The sequence below is a fragment of the Polypterus senegalus genome, unplaced genomic scaffold, assembly GCF_016835505.1.
Source record: "Polypterus senegalus isolate Bchr_013 unplaced genomic scaffold, ASM1683550v1 scaffold_3558, whole genome shotgun sequence".
Lineage (NCBI taxonomy): Eukaryota > Metazoa > Chordata > Cladistia > Polypteriformes > Polypteridae > Polypterus > Polypterus senegalus.
Window position 1 is genome coordinate 1 of NW_024380056.1, and position 24,001 is coordinate 24,001.

The window sequence follows — 24,001 nt, forward strand, 5'->3', positions numbered from 1 at the left end:
AAAGGCTAGAATTTCCATCTTTTAAATCCTTGCTCTGGTGTTTTATAGTAAGTATACGCATATCCCTTTAAACAGTCTTCACTTCAGTCATGTCGCTGGCCTGATGCACACCCACTTGACAAACGGCTCTCTTTCTGAGTTGACATGTTGAATCAGGAAATAACTTGGTGATTGTAACCTGTTCAAGGTCTCTGTTGTTGTCTCACTAAGCACCACCTCACAATGGTCTCTCCAGAAATCAGCCACAATAGCAAACTTTCCGTCCTCAGTCGAGTGTCGCCCACTGCCTCCTGAATCTGACACAAATGAAGTGAGGCCAGCGGACTCCTTTTAAGTTGGACCTGAGAATGCTTCCAGTGTCACACTATCACACGGCCATGGAAAAAGTAGGGACGTCCCCCACCAACAGCACCCTCTGTTGATCCCTAGGGACCCCGACAGGGCTGCACTTCTGGACTCCAATTCCCAAGCACCTTTGCCCAAGTGGGTTATCATACAAGGACCACTTTGTTTATGGGGGATGGAACCACTCCTAATCCTTGGCTTTTCTCCATCTGTCTCTCATATTTATTTGTTTCTCCTGTCGGGCTAATCCACTGGTGTTAATACAGGTAATGTTCAGGTAATGAGCTTTCCTCTGATTCAGCCGGGATGCTTGTTCTCCTGCTACAACAGACATTACTAATGACAAGTGGATCAACTTTGAATATGTTACTACAGCAGCGGCATGTTAACATGGATAATGGCCTACTTTGTTGAAAGTTAACTAAAGTAGAACAGCAAGTGGAAGGAACACAGCCTTGTTCTGGATTAACTATGAAGTCCTTAAAGTTTCGATTATGGTTAAAGGTGAGAAGTGGGTGATGCACTGCTCAGTATTTTTTGTGCTTTGCTTTAATGTCAGGATTTTGGTCATCTTCTCTCTTTGTTATCTTAACAGTATTTGTGGTCAGATGTTTTTTTGAAAAGACAGGATTCCAGCTCTGTGCTGTTCATTTAAGGCAGGGGTGGGCAAAGTCAGTCCCGGAGGGCCGCAGTGGCTGCAGATTTTTGTTCCAACCCAGTTACTTAATTAGAAAACAATTCTTGCTAATAATTTCATTTCATTGCTTGTTGGGGCTTTAACTCTGCTATGTCAGCTCATTCTCATATCCTAGATTTTTTTTTCCCTTTTAAAGGATATCATCCAAATGATTTGAACGCTAAAACGGAGGAGTAATTCTCAGTCCTTCACTCTTCTCTCTTCTCTTTCCTTCCAAGTATTTCATTAAACCCAATAGTGCATGAGAAATACACTTTTGTCATTTGCAAGTTATTGCTAAATAGGAGTAATTAAAAACCAAGACTACAGCTGTTTAAGAATAAAATACGCAATAAGGGTTTGAAATCTTAATTAGTGAGACAACTAAAGTGAAGCAGAAGTGTTACTTGAGCAATAAGTGCTTCTTATTAAGCACCTGGGTTGGAGCAAAAACCTGCAACCACTGCGGCCCTCCAGGATCGACTTTGCCCACCCCTGATTTAAGGGATGGCATGATCCCAGAAATCCCTTAAAAGATTACACTTCTGCCAAAGTAGTCCTCTAGATGTTTCCTGGCAGTCTGCCGAGTCCTTGATTTCTAAGTCAGAGGGTGTGACACCCTTAGCACACATTAAAAGACACATTGAGGGTCCCATGACCACGGTCTTCCATGGCTGATCCTGCAACCACAAAGCTTTCTGTCCATCAGCAGACCATGCTGTCCACTTTTTTCAGTTCTCTCTACTCTTATAACCCTCTTCCATTGAAACATGAAGGCCTGGACCCTGTTAAGATGAACAAGCAGCCGGGATCTCAACCAAGGAGAACCAAACCCATGGCAATCTTTGTATGTGTGTCAATTAAGGAGAAAACCAAGTTTGTAGGAGCACAGCCTGGAATTAATCAATAAGTTAATCGATAACCTTGATCAATAAAGACATCAACTGCAGCTCAGGCTATGTCAGTAAATTGCTCATTTATTTATTTAATTGTGCTTTGACTTGTATAATTTTACACTTAAACAAAGAAAAATATAAAATTACAATTATATACTATTGTGTAAGCAGATTAAACTGATAAGAGTTTGATGTTAAACTAACACCATATCCACTAGTCACTTGCTCAGCATTTCTCATTTTTTGTGTGTCATTTGTGTCACTCAAAGTGCACTTCTGTGTTGCACCAACTTTGCTAAAAGAGACATCTGGAAAACAACAAGACAGCCCTGGAGACATGACGGCTCTGAAGAATTGGGATGATGAGCTTTATGAAATGGTGGAGCTGACATGTTCCATTTAATCAGAGATTTTGTACTATTTAGCATATTTTATATACATAAATGTGCTAATTCTAAATTACAATAATTGTAAAACACTTTCAATGTAATAAGACAACGTTAAATCATTTTATAGCTTATAATAATAATACAAAAAACAATCAAGCAAAATGGTTTTTACCTCCCTCGTATGTTGTATTAAGCCAACCTAAAACCCTTCCCCTGTTTTTCTTCCTTTCTTCTTGATCGTCATGCTTCTTCTGCTCACTTGGTAGGAGTTCTTCATTTCTGCTGAGTTTTACAATTATTATTGCCTGTTCCTTCACTTCCTGCAGTGACTTCACTCGCTCCATCCATCCCGGCTTTGCCTCTCGTTCTTCAGCCTGAATGAGGAGCTCAATGTACTCGGGAATTGAGGGCGGGTTTACTCTGAGAGCGATTTTTTCAAGTCGTTTAATACAATCATGAGACTCCATAATGAGTTTGTGAAGCTCCTCTTCCACAACATCCAACTCATGCTGAAGCCGCTCAAACACTTGTTCAGTTGTCATCTTTTCCCCTTTTGCTTTTTCATATTTCTTCTTTAGCTCATCGTATGTCTTTCTGACCTTTTTAGTTTCATAGATGAATCTGTGCTGTTGGTTGGAGTGATCACTCCACACACACCTACCAGGACAAACAGTGCAGACCCCGTTCTTCATAGCAACACATTTGATCAAGCCCTTATCATTTGGTAACTCACATGGATAATGACAGGTGAAGTTGCAGTTCTGACAGTTAGTGATGAAATTGCCGGTGCCTGCAATGCTCTCTCTTTTTATTACAGTTTCCTCCACTTCATACTCAAAGTCCTTGTTCCTCTCTATATCAGTAATGTGCTTATTTAAAATGTCACGGGTTTGTCTAATTTCTTCAAGTTTACTCATTCCAGCTTTAATTTGAGGCTCCAATCCTCCCAACTGCCGTCTCCAAGCGCTTGCGCTCCTTAATCACCTCTTTAGTTAGCGCTAAACTTTTGCTATCCATTTTCTCTAAGCACATAAATAACTTCTCCATACTCTTTGCACCCATGTCCCAAAAGATTTTGTCAAACATTTGATCATCACTGCTATTAGACTCGTCATTATTAGCAAAGAGGACTGAATTATTAAATCTGAAAAAAAAAGGCTTTCCTTTGTCATCTTTGTGGAACGGGATGTTAGACTCCGTGATGGCATCCAGAACTGGTGGACGCCTTCCATCTGCAAATGTGATCAAGACCAGGACGTTATTGGCTATGTCTTTACCAAAAATGGACAAAACGGAGTCAAAGATGTACTTCTGTGTCAGTTCAGCTTGGAAGTTCTGAACCACAAAGCATATTGCATTAATGTGCTGGAAAGTATGTGTAGATGACAGATATTCAGCTATTTGGTCAATAAGTTTTCTATTCTCATGAATTCCTCTGGTGTCTCCAAAACCTGGTGTGTCAACTATTGTGAAGGAGTATGGGACCTTATAGCAATCCTGATAGTTCATTTCATAGACAGTGACAGCAGACGTCTGGCTTGCAGCTTGATTTCTAGATGTTTCTTCATGGATTAACTTGAACCTGAAGTCATCCTCCCACTCGACACCTAAGATGTAGTTGACCATTCCGTTGATCAGGGTGGATTTGCCAGAACCTGTTGCCCCAAGGACCATAATAGTTTTTCTAGTTTTGTTGGATGTTCTTTCTCCAAAGGTGCATTTTCTTATCTTTTTCTCGTTGTTTATGAACTCTGATTTCAAAGGCAAAAGGTAAAGTCCAGGATTTCCATCTTTTATCTCCTGACATTTTTGTTTTATAGTGAGTTTAGCTGCATGATGTTTGGCAGGTGGTATCTTTACCTCAATCGTATCACTGGCCTGACTCACACCCACTTGACAAACAGCTCTGTGTCTGAGTTGATATGTTGAAGCTGGACGTAACTTTGTAATCATAACGATTTCATTTTTATTACTTGTGTCCACAGTCTCCCACTCTTCATCTTCAGTTCGCTTATATTCCACTCTGTACACTTCTGAGTCAGACTTTATGCATCTTAATTTTAGGGTTATGGCGTTTAATGTTTGTGAGTCAAACACAAGAGGCTCAGGTTTAGATGGAATATGAAAGTCACGGTTTTTGAGCTGCCCAGACTGATACAGATAAATCGTCGCCCCAAGATAATCAATATCAGGCTTGGAGTGGACGAGAAATCTCATTGTCTCGTTGTCTTGGTTAATTTCAGCAAACTCAATGAACCATCGGGAATGCTGTCTAAACTTCTCGATGATTAACTCTTCACTCGGCTCTGATGATTTATCTGAGGACTCTCTAGAAGGGGCCTGAAGGTAGCTCTCCATTTCTGACATGTACGACTGACAAACATGGAGTGAAGTGAAAGTCAAGCAGACAATATTGTCAATCCTAGTGTCATAAAGCAATTCATTTAGATCATTTATAACAATATTCACATTCCTTTCTTTAATTTGATTTAAGAAACTTCTCAGCATGGTGATTTCCTTTTCTCTTTTATCCAGCCATGTTGTTATGGCCCACCTCTTGAATGGTGACTCTTCCTTCTTCTTCAGGATGTCTGCCAGGTCTTTCTCATTTGCACCACCTCCCCTGATACTTGGCAAGACACTCGCCAGATCTCTTTGGAAATTACATTTAAATAGATTAAGTATTGATTTGAACTGGTCTGTGTTTTTCCCAATTTCAGGAAAGTCATTGACAACACTGTCCTTCATGATGTCATTACACCTCATGATGTGCTCGTCTATCTCCTCCAGGACCTCCTGAGATTTGGACACGAGTGCCACACTGATGTCTCTTACCAGCTGAGCAGCCTGTGAATAGAGATATTTCAGTGGGTACAGCCAAACCTGGATGGGCACAGTAAGCTCATAATCTTTGCCAAGTTTTGTTGGCAATTCGGTGTAAATCTCCATGGCCTCCTGGAAGCTGGCAGGATTGTGATCAAGGGCAAAATCACCGTAAAATGTGCAGTTAAGATGGTCAGTAGTTTTCTTCTCCTCATCTGTCATTTTTAAGTCTCCTTTTGCTTTTACTGATATAAATTTTGTTATTGTTAGAGCTAATTTTCCTTTAATCTCCTGTCTCTCTTCTTCTTTAGAGCTGCTTTGATCAAATACAAAAAAAGCCTGAGCTCCGTACAGCACAGCCGTGACAACATGGGTGGCAGATTTCTGCTCAAATACTTCTGGATAGTCGACGTTCTGATTCCCCAAGTGGCTCATGCTGAGCTGCTCCATTCTGGTGGTCGTGCTGTAGTGCAGGGTGACCCTGGACTGACGTTTGGATGATTTGGTGTCATTGAGGTATTTGGCAGACCCATCAACCTCAATCAAACCACACAAGAAGCTCGCTTTAAGGGAGGCTATCACATTTAAGATGGAGGTTTTCTCATCTAAGGAGTCTGAAGTAATGACCTTGAATTGTGTTTTCTTCTGTGGTTTAATGTTGAGGTTCTTCTTAAGGTTTTCCAAGTCCCACAGAGTGACACCTGGTGAAAAGAACAACATTTAACAGAAACAATGAGCTCAATTAAAATCGTGATTTACATCAAAGTTTGATTCCAAAATACCACTGCAGGTTTTTTTTGTTTTTTAATGACAGTCTTTGCTCTTACCTGGAATGAGCGAGTCAGTGCGACAGTCATAGAGCATCCCCACCTGGAAGGGTCGGCCAAGGGCAGCCATCTCCAAAGGTGAGCCATCCTGAGGTGACCCTCCCTGCCTGTGAAATTAAGCACATAAATGATATAAAGACACTTGTGCATTACAATCACATCAATTTTCTACATTCTCTTATCTTTTTAAGTCTAATGCAGGGTTGCAGTGAGGAAGAAGTGTGAAAATTAGAACATTAAAACAATTTAGATGAGAACAGGCCATTTAGCCCAACAAAGCCTGTCAGTTGTGTCCACTTAATTCTTCTAAAAAAAAAATCAAGTCAAGTTCTGAAAGTCCCTAAAGTACTCCTCTCCACCACACTACTTGGTCATTTATTCCACATGTCTGTGGTTCTCTGTATAAAGAAAAACTTTCTCATGTTTGTGTGAAATTTCCTTTTCACAAGTGTCCAACTGTGTCATTCTTGGTGAACTCATTTTAAAGTTACTTTTCCAATTCCCTTCATCCTTTTTAAGTCAAATCAATATGCGGACAACGATACAAACTTCCATACTGGATCAGTTGAGCACCGGGTTAACAACGACCACCACTAGTACTGTTAGCCAACAAGGTGTTGACGGAAATTGGACTACTGTTGGCCGAAGAAGAAGAAGAAGAAGAGGGGGAGATGTGTCCAGAGGCAGAATGAGAGAAGGAAGGTAAAGAGAGTGGAACTAAGGGTAGGAACTTTGAATTTTGGCAGTTTGACTGGTAAGGGGAGAGAGTTAGCAGATATGATGGAGAGAAGGAAGGTTGACATATTGTGCATGCAGGAGACTAAATGGAAGGGGAGTAAGGTCAGGTGGATCGGAGGTGGATTCAAATTTTTCTATCATGGTGTGGATGGGAGGAGAAATGGAGTAGGAGTTATTCTGAAGGAACAACATGTCAAGAGTGTTATGTAGGTGAAAAAAGAGTCAAGCAGAGTAATGATTATGAAGCTGGAAATTGGAGATGTGATAATGAATGTTGTTAGTGCATATGCACCGCAAGTTGGGTGTGTGATGGATGAGAAAGAAGATTTTTGGAGTGAGTTGGATGAAGTGATGAACAGTGTACCCAAGGGACAGAAAGTGATGATTGGAGCAGATTTCAATGGACATGTTGGTGAAGGGAACAGAGGAGACGAGGAGGTGATGGGTAGGTATGGTGTCAAGGAGAGTAATAAAGAAGGTCAGACGATAGTGGATTGTATCAAAAGGATGGACATGGCTGTTGTGAATACGAAGAGGGAGGAACATAGGGTGACATACAAGAGTGGAGGAAGATGCACACAGGTAGATTACATCCTATGCAGAAGAGTCAATCTGAAGGAGATTGAAGACTGCAAAGTAGTGGCAGGGGAAAGTGTAGTTAAGCAGCATAGGATGGTGGTCTGTAGGATGACGTTGGAGATCAAGAAGAGGAATAGAATGAGGGCAGAGCCAAGGATCAAATGGTGGAAGATGAAAAAGGAAGACTGCAAGGTTGAGTTTAGGGGGGAGGTGAGACAGGCACTGGGTGGCAGTGAAGAGTCACCAGACAGATGGGCAACTACAGCAGATGTAGTAAGGGTAACAGCAAGAAAAGTGCTTGAAAAGGAAAAGGAAACCTGGTGGTGGAATGAAGAAATACAGGAGAGTATACAGAGGAAGATGATGGCAAAGAATAAGTGGGATAGTTAAAGAGATGCAGAAAGTAGACAAGCGTACAAGCAGATAAGGTGCAAAGTGAAGAGAGAGGTGGTGAAGGCTAAAGAAAACGTATATGATGAGTTATATGAGAGGTTGGACACTAAGGAAGGAGAAAAGGACTGATGGGCTACACAGAGGGGCCGAGCTGGGAAAGATGTGCAACAGGTTAGGGTGATAAAGGATAAAGATGGAAACATACTCACAAGTGAGGAGAGTGAGTTGAGCAGATAGAAAGAGTAATTTGAGAGGTTGATAAATGAAGAGAACGGTAGAGAGAAGAGGTTGGATGATGTGGAGATAGTGAATCAGGAAGTGCAACGGATTAGCAAGGAGGAAGTAAGGACGGCAATGAAGAGGATGAAGAATGGAAAGGCCGTAGGTTCAGATGACATACCTTTGGAAGCATGGAGGTGTTTAGGAGAGATGGCAGTGGAGTTTTTAACCAGATTGTTTACTGGAATCTTGGAAAGTGAGAGGATGCCTGAGGAGAGGAGAAGAAGTGTACTGGTGCCGATATTTAAGAATAAGGTTGGATGTGCAGGACTGCAGTAACTACAGGGGGATAAAATTGATGAGCCACAGCATGAAGTTATGGGAAAGAGTAGTGGAAGCTCAGTTAAGAAGTGAGGTGATGATTAGTGAGCAGCAGGATGGTTTCATGCCAAAAAAGAGCACCACAGATGCGATGTTTGCTCTTAGGATGTTGATGGAGAAGTTTAGAGAAGCCCAGAAGGAGTTGCATTGTGTCTCAAGAGGAGTTGTGGTATTGTAGAAAGAAGTCGGGAGTGGCAGAGAAGTACATAAGAGTGGTACAGGATATGTACGAGGGAAGTGTGACAGTGGTGAGGTCTGCGGTAGGAGCGACGGAGGTGGGATTACATCGGGGATCGGCTCTGTGCCCTTTCTTATTTGCAATGGTGATGGACAGGCTGACAGACGAGATTAGAAAGGAGTCTCTGTGGACTGTGATGTTTGCTGATGACATTGTGATCTGTAGTGAGAGTAGGGAGCAGGTTGAGGAGACCCTGGAGAGGTGGAGATATGAGAGGAGAGGAATGAAGGTCAGTAGGAACAAGGCAGGAGTGTGGAAGACAAGAGAAGAAGGGTGGAATGGGTGGAGAAGAGTGTCAGGAGTGATTTGTGAGAGACGGGTATCAGCAAGAGTGAAAGGGAAGGTCTACAGGACGGTAGTGAGACCAGCTATGTTATATGGGCTGGAGACGGGGCACAGGAGACGGAGTTGGAGGTGGCAGAGTTAAAGATGGTAAAGTTTGCATTGGGTGTAACGAAGATGGACAGGATTAGAAATGAGGACATTAGAGGGTCAGCTCAGGTTGGATGGTTGGGAGACAAAGTCAGAGAGGCGAGATTGCGTTGGTTTGGATATGTGCAGTGGAGAGATGCATGCTGGGTATACTGAGAGAAGGATGCTAAGGATTGAGCTGCCATGCAAGAGATAAAGAGGAAGGCCTAAGAGAAGGATTATGGATGTGATGAGAAAGGACATGAAGGTGATGGGTGTAACAGAACAAGATGATGAGGACAGAAAGGTATGGAAGAAGATGATCCGCTGTGGCGACCCCTAATGGAAGTAGCCAAAAGAAGAAGAAGAAGAAGGTTGACTGACATAGTCGGAATTCGAGAGTGTGGTAACATGTGGAAGTGTGCCTGGTAAACTTCTACCTTTCTATCCAGGCCTTATTCTTGCCTTTTTTCCAGATGAATCTAGGACAAGCTCTGGCTTATCAGGACGCCATGGATGGAAATATCCAAGTCATCATCAATAGCAGATTGCTAGTTTGTGTAATTTTACTTTACCAAGCATCTTTCAAAAGACACTTTGCAGGGCTATCATACACACTTTACCTGAAATGAAACAAGGCCAACGTTTTTAACAAAGTGGTGTGACCTGAGACAAAGAATGGACTCCTTCAGTACTGTTTTTCATTGGAGATTCCTTGGGTACTGCTGGTTTGACTTTGTGTTGCTCATGGAGTCCCAAATGAGGCACATGACCTGCATTGTGGGGGAGCATCAGTTACGGTACTATGGCCATGTGGTGCGTTTCCCCGAGGGTGACCTGGCTCATAGGATACTCATTGTTGGGGACCCAAGTAGCTGGACCAGGCCAATGTGTCGCCCACGTAACACCTGCTTGTGGCAGATAGAGGGTCATTTCTGTAGGGTGGGATTAAACTGAGTGTCTGCCTGGGGAGTTGCCAACCAGGATCCCAAGTTGTTTCGTCGTGTGGTGGGTGCAGCAACATGCTGTGCCAGTGCATGCTCCCCAACGTGACTTAACTAAGATGTCTCACTTAAAGGTTTATCAATGTTGTTTCTTGTCCTAGTGTGTATATAAACACAGGGAACTCCAGTTTCTGTATTACACCTTACCTGATGAAGGGGCCTTAGCTGCCTCGAAAGCTTGCATTTGTAATCTATTTAGTTAGCTAACAAAAGCTGTCATTTCACTCTACTTTCTCCAGTTTCAGTCTATGGCTAACACGGTACAACACTCTACTGCTATCAAGACTATGAGTAACTATGATGATGATTCAAAAATGCTAACCAAATGTTCTGTCTTATCAGATCTTCAAGTCTGTGATCTCAATGATGATCAATATATTGATTGGACAAAGGTCTTTACGCAGGTCTCCATTCCAGTGAACACAGAAAGTATTCCACTACAAGAGGATATCGATAAGTGGGCATATCTTAAAGAGGTACGTCTATCTCGTATTGACTATGAAGTTGATCTTTTAATAGGGATCAACTACTCAGAAATCTTCAAGCAGTCGTGAATCATACCTAGCCAAGGAGATGGCTGTGAAGACTGCTCTTGGATGGGTAGTTGGTGGACCATACAAAGACATTGATGACCTCACCAAACAAAGTGGTAAGCTGCCCAAACATTCAATTGATCGCTTGTCAATATCAGAAATTGAGGATATGTTGCTGCAACAGTATAACACAGATTTCCCAGAGTGCAGCTGTGAAGAGAAAGAGGAAATGTCACAGGAGGACATCAAGTTCATGCGCACAGCCTCAGAATCTGCGAGTCTGGTAGGTGGCCACTATTGTTTAAATTTGCCTTTGAAGTATGAAACACTTAAAATGCCGAACAATCGCTGTATTGCTGAACAGTGTGATGTTGGTCTCAAAAGAAAACTGAGCAAAAACGTAAGTTTCCATGAAGACTATAAAACCTTCATGAAAGACATTTATTGACAAGGGTTACACTGTCAAGGTACCCAAAGAAAGCCTGAATTGCAATGAAGGCAGGGTGTGGTACATTTCTCACTATGGTGTGGATCATCCAAAGAAAAATAAGATATGAGTGGTCTTTGATTGCACAGCCACGTACCAGGGGGCCACTTAATGAACAACTACTGAAAGATCCTGACCTAACTAACACCCTCATTGGTGTCCTTACAAGATTCAGAAAGGAGCCAGTAGCATTAAAGGCAGACATTAAGCCAATGTTCTACCAAGTTAAAGTCCCAGATAAAGACACTGATCATTTACACTTTTTGTGGTGGCCTGAAGGCAATCTAAGCAAAGACCTGAAAGAATTTAAAATGACAGTATATCTTTTTGGTGCTACTTCTTCACCCAGTTATGCTTCTTATGCTTTGTGTAGAACAGCTGGAGATGCCAGAGGTACATTTCCTGGGGAAGCTGCTAACACCATACTCAATCATTTCTATGTGGATGACTGCTTAAGGTTGGTGGCTACAGAAGAACAAGCTATAAAGCTGGCAATGGACCTCCAAACTCTATGCCTCGGAGGTGGATTTCACCTTACCAAGTGGGTGAGTAACAACAGAGCAGTTTTATTTTCTATTCCTGAAGAAGACAGAGCTCTTGAACAAAAGGATTTAGACCATTATTACTACTGCTATGGACTGCAAACGCCTGCAGAGAGTGGTAAAGACTGCTGCGAACGTCACCAGGAACCCACTGCCCTCTCTGCAGAGCATCTACAACTGCAAAGTTCAAAGGAGAACTGCCTCGATCCTCAGGACCCCACCCACCCTAACACAAACTGTTCACACTTCTACCCTCAGGCAGGAGGTACAGACGTATGAAATGCAGGACTTCCAGGCTAAAGAACTCTTTCCTTCCCAAGGCCATTAGACTCCTAAATAACTGACTGGAGTTTATAACTGTTTATGCTGCCTCTGTTACTTATTATCTATCTGCTACTTATTATTTATGTTTGTCTTTATACATTGGTTTTGGCATTTGGTGTGGACAGCAAAGAAAGAATTTCATTGTACAGGGAAACGTGTCTCCTTACTGTGCACATGACAATAAACTTTGAAAGAACTTGAGTCACAGTCTGCCTCTGCATAAACAATTAGTCAGTCAGTCAGTCAGTCATTATCCAACCCGCTACATCCTAACACAGGGTCATGGTGGTCTACTGGAGCCAATCCCAGCCAACACAGGGCGCAAGGCAGGAACAAATCCCGGGCAGGCTGCCAGCCCACCGCAGGGCACACACACCCACACACCAAGCACACACTAAGGACAATTTAGGATTACCAGTCCACCTGACCTCCATGTCTTTGGACAGTGGGAGGAAACCCACGCAGACACGGGGAGAACATGCAAACTCCACGCAGGGAGGACCCGGGAAGCAAACCAAGGTCTCCTTACTGTGAGGCAGCAGCGCTACCACTGTGCCACCATGCCACCCCTGCATAAACAATTAGGTGCCGGAAATGTAAGAGCCAATCTTAGAAAGTTAAGCTTGGAGTTAAACTCATATTAGTGTTCTATTAAGTAGAACAGAATATAATTTTCTTTCATAGCTATTAGAATATGGTATAGTCTTTTACCCCCTGTGAGTTAATATGTGATAGAAGTTTTTTTAGAAATGCTTCAGCTGTATGAGAAAACTTAAAGAAAAACAAAAAAGATATAAGCCTTAAACAGAACTTCTCTTTTTTGCTATACCAATCTTTTCTCTATTTTTGTGTGAACTGTTTTACTTTGAATTTTTACTAAAGTTTTTAAAATGAAGATATTTTGTCTGTAGAATCATTTCAATGCGTCAAGGTTTTTCCCAGAATCCCATTTTCTTACTGAAGCTGCAGAACTTTGGTAACTTTGAGCAAACACAGATACAAACATAATGTCTGTCTATACTGCATGCATTATCTTAATTGGTAAGGTAATGGCTGCCATCTCAGTTTGAAATAGTGATCATTTTATTTTAATGAGGAGTCCAGGAGATTTCTTATATCTGTTCTGGACATTGTATGGAATGTTCTGTAAAAATAAAATAACCCTTTGAAATTGCAACTAAGATTGTTTAAAGATTACATGAAGTTCGAGTTTGTAAAAGATGGAAATAACAACCTGCACTCACAGCCAACAAAGATTAAGGAGCATTTATTAAAATAAAAAAAGTGGTAAAATATTTTAAGGTTTGTAAACCTTGGGACTCCCACCAATGGGATGACACACTGAAGAGCATCATGAAGCATGAGCAGCGCATCTGTGGAAGACTTCTTACCCATTGCTGGAGCAACTGGAGGCTCCCAGCACTGCAGCGGCTTGCAGTGAAAGCAAATTCGAACTGATCACAGTTGCGCTATAAGCGCCTGTCGTCAATGGGTGATGTAAGGAACATTGTAAATGCAGGGAACAGGATTACTTGGCAACTAACCTTAGTCATGACCCTATCTGATTGCTGTGTCTGTGTATACTAGAGTGATAAATCCCACTACAATAAATAACTGTACTGTTCCTGTTTCAAGCTGAATAAAGCTCAGCCTTTTGGTTTGTGGTGCAAGACCAAGACTCACACATCACATGGTATGGATCCCCAAGAAGTACAGCAACCCCCGGAGCAAGATAAGGCTCTTGCAGCTGCCCCCGCCTTGGCGTGGCCACGAGATGTGCTGCTGAAGATGGCTCCCTCAGACGACCCTGAGTGTTTCCTATTCTGTTTTGCACATATGGCAATATTGATGCGCTGGAACAAGGGAGCCTGGACATCTATTTTGGCCCCATTTTTAACCGGAGAAGCCCTCCAAGCCGTATGGAATCTACCTCCCAAAAGGCTCGATGATTATGACTGCCTGAAGCAACAGATCCCACTCTGTGGCACAAGTTTTGGCTGTGGCATAATGATCCAGATCTCCCTGTTTGAAAACAGATCCAGGGCTTAGTGGACATAATTCAAAGCTGGATCTGTGGAGATCCTTTTGAGCACATTGTGGAGAAGCTCACTACTGATGCAGTTCTGTTGGGGATAGACGAGAACTACATAACATCGTCCACTCGCTGCTGAATCTGACCTGCAGACTATAAAGTGCACAAGTCACGTGGAAGCAATGGGGCTACCCAGGCTTGACCCCGATTTCGATCCAGCTAGCACAGACCTACAGGGTCACCAGCACTACAGGTGGAAGACACCAGAGTGTGAACACCATAGTGTGGACTAAATGCAGCTGCTTTCGTGGTGATCAACTGGGACATCTTCCTCAGGAGTGTCACCTCCCACCTGCACAAACAATGGCTATCAATCTGGCCCAGGCTTGCGGCTCGCAAGTTTCCACCAAGATGTTAAAAGAGGACAATGCTAAGGTCTCTATTACGTTGGCCAGATGGGAATTCTCTGCACTGTTGGACTCTGGTAGATACCTGTGCATAGTCTGCCGTGATTTACTCCAACAGACCCCTTATAAGACAACAGACAAGTACTGAGACTCAGCCTCGCATTTTGGGAGACTCACACATCACAATATAATAATCAATACTGTAACTTTATAAGCTTTACAATAGTTTTAGCTGTCCAAGGCACTGTCTTCTTTGTGTGCTTAAAAGGTCCAAGCTGAAATTGACAAATTGCTGCTCCTAATGACCTTTCAAGTCACTCTGGCCATTAGCAAAGCAGGCTCTGCCATATCTACGTTCCCATACCTCACGACCCTCTCGATGTCCATGAACTTCCGTTGTGGCGGAGTGGTGGCTCTGAGGCTAAGGATCAGCACTGGTACTTGGAAGGTTGCTGGTTCGAATCCGTAAATGGCAATAGGGACTCTGCTCTGTTGGGCCCTTGAGCAAAGCCCTTAACCTGCAATTGCTGAGCGCTGTGAGAAAAGCGCTATATAAATGCAAAGAATTATTATTATGTGTTGTCTAGTGGCTCATTTTAAAGCATTAAGAGACCCCATTTGCATACTATTGAGCCATTTATTTCCAGGACATTTGTTCCCAAGCCTGACTGACACTATAAAGAAACAAGGAAATCAAAGCAAGAAAATGGAAAGTAAAAGGAGACGGAGAACACCTACAGCAAGTACTAAGATGAAGAGTTTGAAGGAACATTTTAAGAGCAAGCAACTTAATAGGGAAATTTTTAACTCTTGCTTTGAAATACATGGATAGCTTTACTTACTGATTAAAGTGATAAAAAACATTTTCAGGTAAAAATTCAACTGGTTTTGGGGAATTTAACAGTGAAGTACAAGATTGTCATCAATTCTGGTTAATAATTAATTGCACTTAAACAAAAAGAGAAGCAGAATACACAAGGAGTTTAAAAATTGAGGTTTTTAATTCCAATAGGAAATTTTAGCTTAAAAATGAAATCCTTAAAAACTAACAGATACAACAACGACAGCATAATCAATTCAAAAGTAGAATTGTGCTGTTGAATTCAATTGTCATCTCTGTACACAAATGTTAGACAAGGAGGAAATCAAATATAATGTCTCTTACTTGCTTGCTGTTTTGTTCATTCTGATTCTGAGCGCTTTAAGTTGTTTGTGAATCTTAACTAGAGGTGCGCTTCTGGTTTTAAATTAAGAAGCAGGTGGTCTGTCATCATTCCTTGGAATGCCACATTCTTTAAACACGTGACTTCAAATAAAGCATTTGAGTGTTCATAAGCGCATACAATAAGTGATGACAAGGGATTATCTTTCATGATCTTTAAATGTTTTCATTGTGCAAGTTAATTTGTAAATCCTAACAACACAGCAGAGCTTGCACACCATACAATAACGCAGCCAGACTGAATGATCTCAAAAGTCAGTCAGTCAGTCATTGTCCAAGCCGCTATAAACTAACTACAGGGTCACGGGGGTCTGCTGTAGCCAATCCCAGCCAACACAGGGCATAAGGCAGGAATCAAACCCCGGGCAGGGCGCACACACACGCACACACCAAGCACACACACGGGACAATTTAGGATCGCCAATGAACCTCACCTGCATGTCTTTGGACTGTGGGAGGAAACCGACGCAGACACAGGGAGAACATGCAAACTCCGCACAGGGCCGACCCGACTTTTTTTTTTTCTCTGTGCTAATATTTCAGGTATTTTATTATGTTTTTTTTATTTGTTTATTGAGCTGTGCATGGTTATGTATGTCATTGCAATTTAGCATTAATCACCGTGTTCGTTGTGTTACTGTGAGTGGAGGAGGAATCACAGAGCTTGAATAGTCACCTTTTATGTTCTCTGATTTAATATTTCATACTGTTAATAAAAATAAAAAAACATGAAGAAATAAAGGGTGTTTGCATTACTAGAGGGGGCTGTTTGTACGGCACAACGCAGAAGCTTTGAGGGTTAACCAAATCTGAAGGCCAGGATGCAGCAGTACGGCGCGTGTGGTGACATTAACAGGGAGAAAGAGATACCCATGTAGTTAATTCCGTGTGGAGTTATAATAATTTAAAAATAACTAAGAGTTTGTATTACACACAATCAGTCAGAAACTTTGCATTTTATTGCCAGAAGTAAGTTTCTTTGTATTCATCTTGTATTACCAGTTTGTTATACTGTTAAGAAGTAACGTAACTGTTTAGCGTTTTTTGTATTTGGAATGTTTGCCCTCATGTACATACAGTGGTAATACTTTCATGTTAGAACGTTTATATAATACTATCCTTTATGTTCTTTAATATTGCTTATTGGTAAATGTAATTGCTTTAACATTCATACCGGCAAATCTTAACTAGATAATTTTGTGAATAATACTGACACCTAGTGAAATTTTTGTGTACTCCACTAATTTTTTTTTTATATATTTTTTTCTTTATCATAGACCACACACACAAATAGGGGCTGCACGGTGGTGGAGTGGTGGCACTCCTGAGTTCCAGCATGTTCTACCCGTGTCTACGTGGGTTTCCTGCGGTGCTCCAATTATCTCCCACAGTCCAATGACATGCAGGTTATGTAAATTGGTGATCCTACATTGGGTGATTGGGGTAGGTGGGTGTGTGTTCACCTTGGCGTCCTGTCCAGGACTTGTTCCCTGCCTTGTGCCCAATGCTAGCAGGGACGGCTCCAGCAGACCCGCACGACGCTATTCAGGAGACAGTGGGTTAGAAAAAGACTGACTGACACACACATAAAGTTAGGGCGCCAGTGAAAATCAAAGTTTTTATTTTCTCACGTCTTAGCCCCAGTTTTGTTCCTCTAGTTACCATGATAAATTACACAAAGTTTTATGACAATCAAACAATATTTTCTGGGGGCACAAGAGGTCAGAATTTTTCTATATTCACTATACAAAAACGTGTGTGCTGATATGACTGTTCTGTCCAGCTCTTCAAAGCTTTTCAGTTAACAGAGTTTTTGTTGGTGCTGTAAACTGTTTTCAATGGTTTTTTACAACTTGTAGGAGGTACTGTTTCTGTTCTTCTTGGTTTGTGAGGGCTGATTTGAATGACTGAACCAGTGCCACCCCTCTCTCTGCTGCATCATTGACCACTTTCAGGTATTTGACATTGCACTGAGCTGAAATATATGCTTCATTACTGTCCCATGGATCAGGATCGTCCACGAGGAAGTCCTGTGAAATCTCCATACAAGTGAAAAACTTGTGTTATGTGATACAAAGTGTGCCAACGGGGTTTCAGCGATGCAGCTTTCCTCAGCTGTTGCTCGTATAGATGGATCTTCATCACTGTTGCTGTTTAGTGTAGCAACCAGATCTCTTTTTTCTGTCACAGACAGTTGAGTATCAAAAAATGCAAGACCAACAAGAGTTTCACTCAGGTACCAAAGATGGCGTGTAAAAGTCTGTATTGCTGCATTTGCAACTGTCCTGTTTACATCATGGTACATCACCAGGGGCCTCATGTATAAACGGTGTGTACGTACAAAAATGTTTCCGTAATGTTTCCGTGCTCAAATCGTGATGTATAAAACCTAAACTTGGCGTAAAGCCACACACATTTCCACAGTAGCTCATACCTTGGCGTATGCAGTTTAATGCATCTGATTGTAATTAACCTGTAACAAAATAATGGTCCAGGGAATAGCCATAGTATTCCAAATACCAAAACTGCTTTAGCGTTGTTACTCCCACTGCACCTTCTTCTTCTTCTTTCAGCTGCTCCCATTCGGAGTTGCCACAGTGGATCATCTTTTTCCATATTACTCTCACTGCACCACTCAGAGTATTTATATCATTGTATCTGAGTGTGAATCACAGCAGCAGCTGATCGGAAAGAGAATTACCGGGATACAGCATCAGGCACACGCTGCCTCAGCCACGATGTCTATTTGAACTGCTCTCATATGACAAACACTTCAGAGCCTTTCCTGTACTGACCTCACAGTTCAGAAACAGTTTCATCCCAAGAACTATAAACGCACTCAATCAAGTGCTCCTTGTAGAACTGTTTGGACTTATAAGTAAAATCACCTCACTGTAAACTTGCGATACTTGCCACTTTATAAAGCGCTTATGTACATATGATAACGATATCATTTTTAAGATGAAATGTGGCAAAATAGGTTAATTATATTATACAGATAAAATGTTAACATCATTTAAATAATCTGTATTGTTGATAATTAAATATGTGAGGACACGGATGTCCACAGCAATAGCTAGTTCAGGGACTGTTCCTGCCTCACTCTGTATTCTTGCTGGGGCTGACGTGACACTGGAAGGATAGACGGATAGAATAATTAAACATGTTCTATGAAGATATTTCAATGTTCCTTAAATGTTTTGAAGAATCAGCATTCCAAGCTTATAGATGGCTTAACTTCTATTACAGAGCTGATTGTGTGCCGATTGGGTATTTGGAGAAAGAAAAGTAAGGACAGGAATTGGAGGTTAGTACGTTTGAAAGAGACAGTACCGCTGCAATAAATTATTTCATCGAAGGTTGCGCATGGCGCAGCAAGCATCTTGCGTGAGACATGAACAATCACTGCGCCACCGTGTTCCCATGTTTAATAACATGCTTTAACTCCTATCATCATGAAAATGATATCACGTATGCATCTCAGTATTTTAATAATTCAGAAAGCTGTAATATCACAAATGTAATGGATTCTGTGTCCTTTCGGAGGAAGAGAAAGGCCATTTAAGAAGCACGTAGTGATTGACACACATAGAGCACATAGAAGATCAAATACAAAACAAAGCATTAAACGTGCTACTTTAGTTACGATGGGATTTGAGAAACAAGTAAATTAAATGATTTTAAGATGAAGTTTATGATGTTCTACTTTAATGACAAAATAAACTACCTAATTAAAGTGGAAAGTTCGAGATTGAAGTTGACATTTCGTGATTTTTTCCCACCGTGTGCCTATTTTTTTTCCTATGTACCCTAATAAGGTTCCATATGACACTCAAACGGTGGACTACGACTCGTGACAACTTCTTTTTTATTTTGGGCACTGTGCGACTTTGTGAACGTGAGCTTTCGAGTTTCTCCGACACTCTATGTCACTCGATCAACTTCCTTTTGTTGAATATACCACTGTTTAAACCAACAAATTGTACATTTTTCTTCGCCTCCACTTGCTATTCGCTGAAATGCTTCTATTTCCCCTGTGCTTTTGCCATTGTCTTTTCACAGAAGGCTGAGTTTAAGGGCGATTTATATTGATTTGCATATTCAAAGAGGCGTAAATCTGGGAGGAGTTGGGGCGGGGCAGCAGGCGTGTGCATGTGCATTACTTTTCACGCTGACCGGGATTTATGTAGCAGGAGAACGCGGAAGTTGGCATTCGCGCAGATTTATGCATCTGGATTTTTTTGTGCGTAAGCACATTCCTGCTTTTGTTCGTACGCCATGTTATAGTGTGAATTCTACGCATGGCGTTATACATGAGGCCGCAGGGCTTTCAGTAGCTAGAGGTAATTTCGTGGAGTTGACGCTGGGGATGTACAGGTGTACCACGCTTTGATATACACCTTCACCACAAACATGTTGAACTGCTGATCTTCTGGGTTTCGACTTTCTTCAGACCTTTCCATTTCATGTGCTGCTGTTTGATTTTGTTTATTATATTGTACTCTTTTTACATAGCGATTTGTATCTTCTGCCAGAACTGGATGACCTATTTTGTTGTTGCAGTAGGACTATCCTGGACTGTTTTCTTCTCAACAGTATGCAAATGAAAAAATCGACTTAGCACTTGTCTGTTAGAAGGTAGCTTACAGGTAGTAATGGTCAAAAAGAGTCCTCCTATATGCCATGCATTGTTGTAGTAATTGCCTTGACTTTTTATCTACAACTGATGTCATCTTGCTTAAATCCTTCACCTTTACCTGTTATGCAAATATAACAGTGTTGAGTAATTCGGACTCAGTAAGTTTATAACTTTGGTACAGCTTTGCAGCAATCTAAAGATGCAGATAGAAATAAGAAATAATCCCATCCGGTTTATAGGACTACGCTATGCAAACAGCCTAACAGCACTGTAACATTTTCTTCTTGTTGTCTCACAGATCCTCTATTATCACTCGCAAGGAGTATGTATACCTGTTAGTGATAAAATACTGGAATCACACAAGTTATTAACCTTTAACTTTGGGAACTGTGAATGAATTCTGTCTGTATGAACATATAAAAAATTTTTACACAAGTGTCACAGCAACAAAAGTAAACACTAGGCATAGATCAAAACAATACAAATTTATTTAAAAATTTAATACACCTGTCAATAACAAGCATAACAGTTACATGAAAAGGGGATTTTACAATAAATACTGATGACTTCAGAAGCATTGTGCCACCAGTAAATGTTGATATATTTATCTTAATTTTTTTCATGTATTATTTTTACGAAAAAGAACATTTTTACAGGGTAAGACTTCACAAAATAGACACGTCACATTTTCGCATATTGTTTGTTGGCACCCTAATCTCAGTACATTATGCTTTGTCGGCCCAGTGTATTGGCCAAGAGCTGACTGTGTGCTTTGTTTATTGCACGTGGAGATACCAGTGAGATGGAGGACGCCATGTAAAGCTGTCAATGTAGAGGCAGGTCATACCTGGACACACTCAGTAATGGCGTTCATTGTTAAGGGCATCAAACAAAGCAGCTCCTCTATGCAATGTAAACTCTATGGACATGTGAACTGCTCCACAAGCTTATAAAAAGACATGGAAGTAAATTAATTTCTTTAAACTACTGTCATGTTTAAAATAATATTCTGTGGATGACAAAAATCATAGTTGTTGGTAATTGAAATGTACTACAGTAAAACTTTGATATCCAAATAGAGGTGGATTTATGTAGCCGTGGCGTTATTAAAAAGGAAGGTTGTTTAGTGTATTTACAGTGAATGAGTCAAAAACTACTAACTGTATGCTCCACTGTAACTCACCAACATTTGTGAAGATCAACAATCCCACCTATCGAGTGCTCTGTGATGCAAAACGTAACGCAGTCCAAATACAAGGCTTTGGTCTGATTTGATTATTTCTCTGTGTGTAAGACTGGTAAGAAACAGCATTGCATCTTACTAATTGTACTTCATTTTTCTGAGTATATCTTAGATATTGGGAGTGGGTAGCTAGTAAATGTTAAATAAAAAACTTAAAAATACATAAAATAAATTGCATTTCTTTAAAATTTAATTGCCACATACAGTACACTTTTTCTAGTTGTACTGTGCATACAGAAAGTATTCACAGCACATCACTTGTTCCACATTTTGTTATGTTACAGCCTTATTCCAAAATTGATTAAATTCATTTTTTTCTTCAGAATTCTACACACAACACCCCATAATGACAATGTGAAAAAAGTTTACTTGAGGTTTTTGCAAATTTATTCAAAATAAAAAAACTGAGAAATCCCATGTCCATAAGTATTCACAACCTTTGCTCAATACTTTGTCGATGCACCTCTGGCAGCAATTCCAGCCTCAAGTCTTTTTGAATATGATGACACAAGCTTGGCACACCTATCCTTGGCCAGTCTCGCCCATTCCTCTTTGCAGCACCTTTCAAGCTCCATCAGGTTGGATGGGAAGCGTCGGTGCACAGCCATTTTAAGATCTCTCCAGAGATGTTCAAGCTGGGCTCTGGCTGGGCCACTCAAGGACATTCACAGAGTTGTCCTGAAGCCACTCCTTTGATATCTTGGCTGTGTGCTTAGGGTCGTTGTCCTGCTGAAAGATGAACCCGCCCAGTCTGAGGTCAAGAGCTCTGGAGCAGGTTTTCATCCAGGATGTCTCTGTCCATTGCTGCAGTCATCTTTCCCTTTATCCTGACTAGTCTCCCAGTTCATGATGCTGCCACCACCGTGCTTCACTGTAGGGATGGTATTGGCCTGGTGATGAGCGGTGCCTGGTTTCCTCCAAATGTGATTCCTGGCATTCACACCAAAGAGTTCAATCTTTGTCTCATCAGACCAGAGAATTTTGTTTCTCATGGTCTGAGAGTCCTTCGGGTGTCTTTTGGCAAACTCCAGGTGGGCTGCCATGTGCCTTTTACTAAAGAGTGGCTTCTGTCGGGCCACTCTACCTTACAGGCCTGATTGGTGGATTGCTGCAGAGATGGTTGTCCTGCTGGAAGGTTCTCCTCTCTCCACAGAGGACCTCTGGAGCTCTGACAGAGTGACCATCGGGTTCTTGGTCACCTCCCTGACTAAGGCCCTTCCCCCCCGATCGCTCAGTTTAGATGGCCGGCCAGCTCTAGGAGGAGTCCTGTTGGTTTCGAACTTCTTCCACTTACGGATGATGGAGGCCACTGTGCTCATTGGGACCTTCAAAGCAGCAGACATTTTTCTGTAACCTTCCCCAGATTTGTGCCTCGAGACAATCCTGTCTTGGAGGTCTACAGACAATTCCTTTGACTTCATGCTTGGTTTGTGCTCTGACATGAACTGTCAGCTGTGGGACCTTCTATAGACAGGTGTGTGCCTTTCCAAATCATGTCCAGTCAACTGAATTGACCACAGGTGGACTCCAATGAAGCTGCAGAAACATCTCAAGGATGATCAGGGGAAACAGGATGAGCTTCATGGCAAAGGCTGTGAATACTTATGTACATGTGCTTTATCAGTTTTTTAATTTTTAATAAATTTGCAAAAATCTCAAGTAAATTTTTTCACGTTGTCATTATGGGGTGTTGTGTGTAGAATTCTGAGGAAAAAAATGAATTTAATCCATTTTGGAATAAGGCTGTAACATAACAAAATGTGGAAAAAGTGATGCGCTGTGAATACTTTCCGGATGCACTGTATGTGTATATATCTTATGAATATCATTTTTGATAATTAAAGTCTATTGTATTGCTACGTGTATGCTTTACAAAGCACATATTTGAGGATGTTTACCAATTTAGGATTTTTTGATTTTTCTAAAGTAACTAAATTGCTTGAGACATTTTTTTCAGAGCCCATGTAACAAGCAGTCGGGACGCCCTGGATATGGAAGGATGAGGGAAGGCAGCATTTTAAGGGGACTAACTCTCCCAAGACACTTGGAGGCAGCTCCCCTGCTTTACAGTGGTGCCCAGATTCCCACAGGGCATCCTGGGACTTGGAGTTCTGTATCTCAGCCCTCTTGGATGCCGCCAGGGGGTGCTGTGAATATACAAGAGACAAGGAAGTGTTGGCAGGCCACATGAGCGGAAGCCTAGAAGGACTTGGGCAGTATAAAAGGACTGAACAGACCTCACAGAGTCGGGTTGAAGGTGTACAAAGCTTGCTGGGAGGTGTGGAGGAGAATGAAAAGAATAGAATATGTGCTGTGTAATTGCTTATTACTTGTGGCTGTGGTGGTGAAGAGCACTGTGCCAGAAGAAGACTTTTATAAAACATATTCTTGGTGCTTATACTCTGTGTCCTCAGTGCCTGTCTGTTAGGTTTCAGGCAGGGGTGTCGAACTCTGTTCCTGGAGGGCCGCAGTGGCTGCAGGTTTTCATTCTAACCATCTTCTTAATTAGTAACCCGTTTTTTCTGCTAATTAACTTCTTCTGTCTTAGTTTTAATGGACGTGCCTCGGGCCCCTTAGTTGTTTTTTCTTCCTTAAGTAGTCAAGTCAAGTCAAGTTGGGGAGCATGCACTGGTACAGTGCATTGCCGCAGCCA

The 24,001-nt window shown here is 41.5% G+C and overlaps 1 protein-coding gene across 1 annotated transcript; it reads right to left on the bottom strand.

Moving 5' to 3' along the window:
• Positions 1 to 3,216: 3,216 nt before the first annotated feature.
• On the bottom strand, positions 3,217 to 15,426 carry LOC120520093 (verrucotoxin subunit beta-like). The gene is made up of 3 exons (XM_039742719.1): positions 15,410 to 15,426; positions 5,957 to 6,063; positions 3,217 to 5,830 (listed from the first exon to the last, which is right to left on the bottom strand). The coding sequence occupies exons 2-3, from the start codon at positions 6,024 to 6,026 to the stop codon at positions 3,231 to 3,233; spliced, it is 2,670 nt and encodes an 889-aa protein (XP_039598653.1). The 5' UTR covers positions 6,027 to 6,063; positions 15,410 to 15,426; the 3' UTR covers positions 3,217 to 3,230.
• Positions 15,427 to 24,001: the final 8,575 nt, after the last annotated feature.